General features: G+C 37.1%; 1 protein-coding gene across 1 annotated transcript; it reads left to right on the top strand.

Annotated features, from left to right (window-relative positions):
- Positions 1 to 1994: 1994 nt before the first annotated feature.
- On the top strand, positions 1995 to 2689 carry MELLADRAFT_84667 (uncharacterized protein; the record flags this gene model as incomplete). The annotated part of the gene is made up of 3 exons (XM_007408189.1): positions 1995 to 2342; positions 2421 to 2554; positions 2623 to 2689. The coding sequence occupies 3 exons, from the start codon at positions 1995 to 1997 to the stop codon at positions 2687 to 2689; spliced, it is 549 nt and encodes a 182-aa protein (XP_007408251.1).
- Positions 2690 to 4030: the final 1341 nt, after the last annotated feature.

The following is a 4030-nucleotide window of genomic DNA, read 5'->3' as shown; positions in this document are numbered from 1 at the left end:
TTTTCTTTTGTTGTATTCTATTGATTGTGTTTTGAATAACATCATCCAAAGAACTGGAATGTATGTTTTGACTTGATATGATCATCTGCAAAAAAAGCTTAACATCAAAATTTTAAGATGTTATTCTTTGAATGATATATGTGAATAGGATCGCATAGAGAGAAAGATACTAAGCTGTATGGAGCTCCAGGTTGCAATTGATCTGTTTACACATGATTACTTGAGGGTTTAGGTCCTTGAATATATCATTTTTTGTGCTGGATTATATGCATTCTGAAAAGATTCAAACTCAAAGTGTAAATGAATTTATAAATAATGTGTCCAGGTTTCAAACAAATTGATAAATATGAGAGAAAAGAAAGAATTTCAGAGATTCACAAGCAGTATGTGCCCAGGACAACAAATTGAATTGAAAAGAGTGGATTCAAAATTCATCCTAAGAGATGCTAGAAGCTTTTCAAGAAACATCAACACTCACCAACAGCAAAAGTCAAAGTTCAGAAAAAAAGAGGTGCAGCTTGAAATTGATAATCTGGAGGCCTGCCTGGTATGTTGGCCAATATGGTACCAGAGGGTGGCAGGCCGCCCACTACTAGAGGGTGGCAAGCCTCCCAGTACCTTGTATGCATTAGTGAAATGTTTTGAGCTTGATGAAAGGTGCTGGAATAATATCTACACTGAGTTTTTTGTCCAAATGAAATCTAGTTATCACCACTCAATCTCAAATCAAAACATGATGATAAGTCAGGTAATGAGCTTTGAACACAAGACTGACACCCAAAAAAGGTAAAGCCTTGGGGTCTTCACTGGCCCTAGATTGTGATCTGGCACATGCGGGTCTGGTTCAAGTGTCAGATGCGTAAGAAATTTTAACATCTAAACTGTCCTTGTAATCTGAGTTACATACAGAGTTTCATATATGTATTGGTGAAACATTTTGAGCTTGATGAAAGGTGCTGGAATAATATTGACATTGAGTTTTTTTTTCGAATGAAATATAGTTATCATCACTCAATCTCAAATCAAAACATGATGAAAAGTCAGGTAATTTTTGTCATTGCATGTTGAGTAAAAGACTGAGATCAAAAATGATCAACCTACATGTGTGTGAGATACAAGCTCTCTTTTTTTTGGCTCACTTGCTACAGAAGAATTGTTTTGAAGGGTTCAGACCAGTTTAAGGATAGCATTTTATGTCATTTTGATGTGTACAAAGAGGTCACTGATTGCGCACTCTTGTCTCAAGACTCCATTGCCCCTAGAGTGTGATCGGGCACATGTGGGTCTGATTCAAATGTCGCACATGATGAAAAATTGTAAGGACTTGTCAAAATGAAAGCGTCCTTGAAATCTGTGTTATATATAGAGTTACATTTGATGGTGAAAGGTTTTGAGGTTGATGAAAAGTGCTGGAATGATATCTACATTTCAGACCAGTTTGACAAGAGAGTGTTATATGATTTTGACAAGTATAAAGAGATCACTGATTTCGCACTCAGGAAGATACTGTCAAGGCCTCACCTTGCTTATTTTCTGCCGTGTTGACCTCTTATCAGTCTTTTATACACTCTTTTACTACTGCTACAAATTCTATAGTTAATCTAAAGCTATATATCAGTTACAACTGCAAGATAATTTTCTTTGGTCAGTGATTTTTACAATTTTTGCAATGATTCTTCTCTTTCTGCCCATTGCTCTACTATACACCAAGAGTCTGTCACTCGCCAGGCTGAAATTGTAGATGAAATTTTCTTAAACCCTTGATATTATTGTCCTGCAAAAGTTCTTTGAAGCTTATTTTTCCCTATCTCTATCTGCTGTTCCAAGAAGACAATAGTTTCCTATCAATCCCTCTATAGTTCATCTGTCTCCGTAAACCTTCAGTGCAGGCCTCTTCTTTGATTCCTGATCTAGCATACTAGTCAAAGGCTTCAGAGATAATTAAGTTTGGGTGCTGACATTTCTATGTATGTATTTTCAACAGCCTACCCAAGATGAGATTTCGACAGATGTTTGTAACCATCAATATGTTGATGGATCACACTGCTTCTAGTCCTATCCTTCATCGACTTGGAATGGCCAGCCCCACCAGACCAACTGAATTAGCTGACAAAACAGTGTCTCAATCAAGTGGTGTGGTCTGGGGAGCTACCACTCAAGCATACCATGATAGTGTGGAAGAGGCAGCCCAAATGGAAGCAATGGCAAAAAATCATGGTCCCCCAGACTATCTAATGTATCATGATAGAAAAATGCAGCAGGTTGGTAGCCCATATACACCAATGATGAATGTGCCTGGTGGAGCTGTAACCGAGGCACCACCAGTATGGACTCAACAACAAGTAGATTCATATAATCAACCCTCTATCTATGGGTCACAGTCGGATGAAAATGATGATGTGTTACATAAATACTCAAAGGAACTCATAGGAGTGGGGGTAATTGGTGGCTTACTTATTTCTGTTGGTGTATTGTGGAAATGCCTCAGTGGTAAAGTTGGGGGTAAACATCCCTGTGAACAAGACTCAGACTTTGAATATCCCTCCGATCCAGAGTATGTAAACTCATCTTCAATTTATCCTCACAACTAACTTGACTAAGAATTTCTTGTATTCTTTTCAGGGCGGATGCAAGAGATAGGGCAACCTTGGCAGAGTGTGCTGCTAGAAACTTCCAGCCAAAACCATAAGCATGCAAAAGCTGCCAATACTATGGTACCCAACAAAAAAAAGGCTTGGATCAAAGAAAAGGATCATACAAAATTTTCCAAACCCCCAAATTCCTTCCACATAACCTTAAAAGATTGAATATTTTTGGTAACTCATTCTTTCTTTACCATTTTCATCTCATTTTGAGATTTGAGCTTCAGTAACATCCATGTTTGGAGTTGAAATTATTTGGGTAATTCACTCCTTCTTTGCCATTTTGATCCTATTTTGTGATTTGAAGTTTCAAATATGCTCCGCTCCGTCAAATGTATATATGATTGATTTTGTTTTTGGGATTTCTTCCTTCTATACCAATCTCCTCATATCTTGAAATCCCATCTCTTCATTATAACTCATGTTGTAAGCCCTTACTAGGATTAGTCACATATTCTTACAGCGTACATCATCATATATATTAGTTCATTACATTGCATGGTGTGATGGAGGTAAACCATTTTTGTTGGTTGAAAAGGTCACTTAGTTTCAGGTAAATAAAGTTGATAATCATTTGAATTACAATCAAATGATACCAATTTACTTTGACTTATTGACTGGATTGAAGATTGTATGAGTCAATCACGGTCAAGCAATATTTGTCGTAAGCAAGAAGATTGCTTTTAAGTGATAATGTTAAAAGGGTTTGAAAGATCATTTAATTCACCCACACAAAAAAGACAAAGCAAGCAGCAATATACACAAATATATAGAAATAAAATGAAAGAGAAATCCACTATTTAGTTTACTTTTACGTTACAATGTTTTCTAATATAAGGCGTGATAAACTATCACTTTAAGTAAGTGATGGTTGATATTATATCACCATCCCTGCTCTTACCTTGCCTGGTTGGTGAGGTAAGTGCTTTATGGGAAAGTGCACGGGACAAGCACATTTTTGGTTTACTCAAACCAAATTTGTGCTCTTACAGAACCAGGGACTTGGTTTTCCAAAACCAGTCTTTTGGTTTCTATAAACCAACAATTCTAACATGGTTGAGGGCTCACATCTCTCCCCGTTGGAGGGTTTGTCTGGTTTCCCTTTTTTCCAAGGTAGGGATGGTCTAACCATGCTGTCCTTGGCCTGATGGACAGCCCCTTTCACTGTATGGTTGGAACTCTTATTGTGGGACATCATGGAATAAACTCTAACTCTGCATGACTTCTAAAGCTTGTGATACATTCTTGCTACGTTCGAGTTCGATTAATTAATTTAATCGTGTCTAAAAACAACTTCGTACTTCTCGTTTTGTCTTCTGAAAATTCTTTGACATATTGTCTGAAAGATTCTGACTTCCACCTCCCAACTTTTTTAAGAGTTTTCTCAG

The sequence above is a fragment of the Melampsora larici-populina genome (assembly GCF_000204055.1).
Source record: "Melampsora larici-populina 98AG31 unplaced genomic scaffold MELLAscaffold_11, whole genome shotgun sequence".
In the NCBI taxonomy this organism is placed as follows: Eukaryota; Fungi; Basidiomycota; class Pucciniomycetes; order Pucciniales; family Melampsoraceae; genus Melampsora; species Melampsora laricis-populina.
The sequence above is the reverse complement of the archived record's forward strand: the minus strand, read 5'-3'. Positions and strand labels throughout refer to the sequence as shown.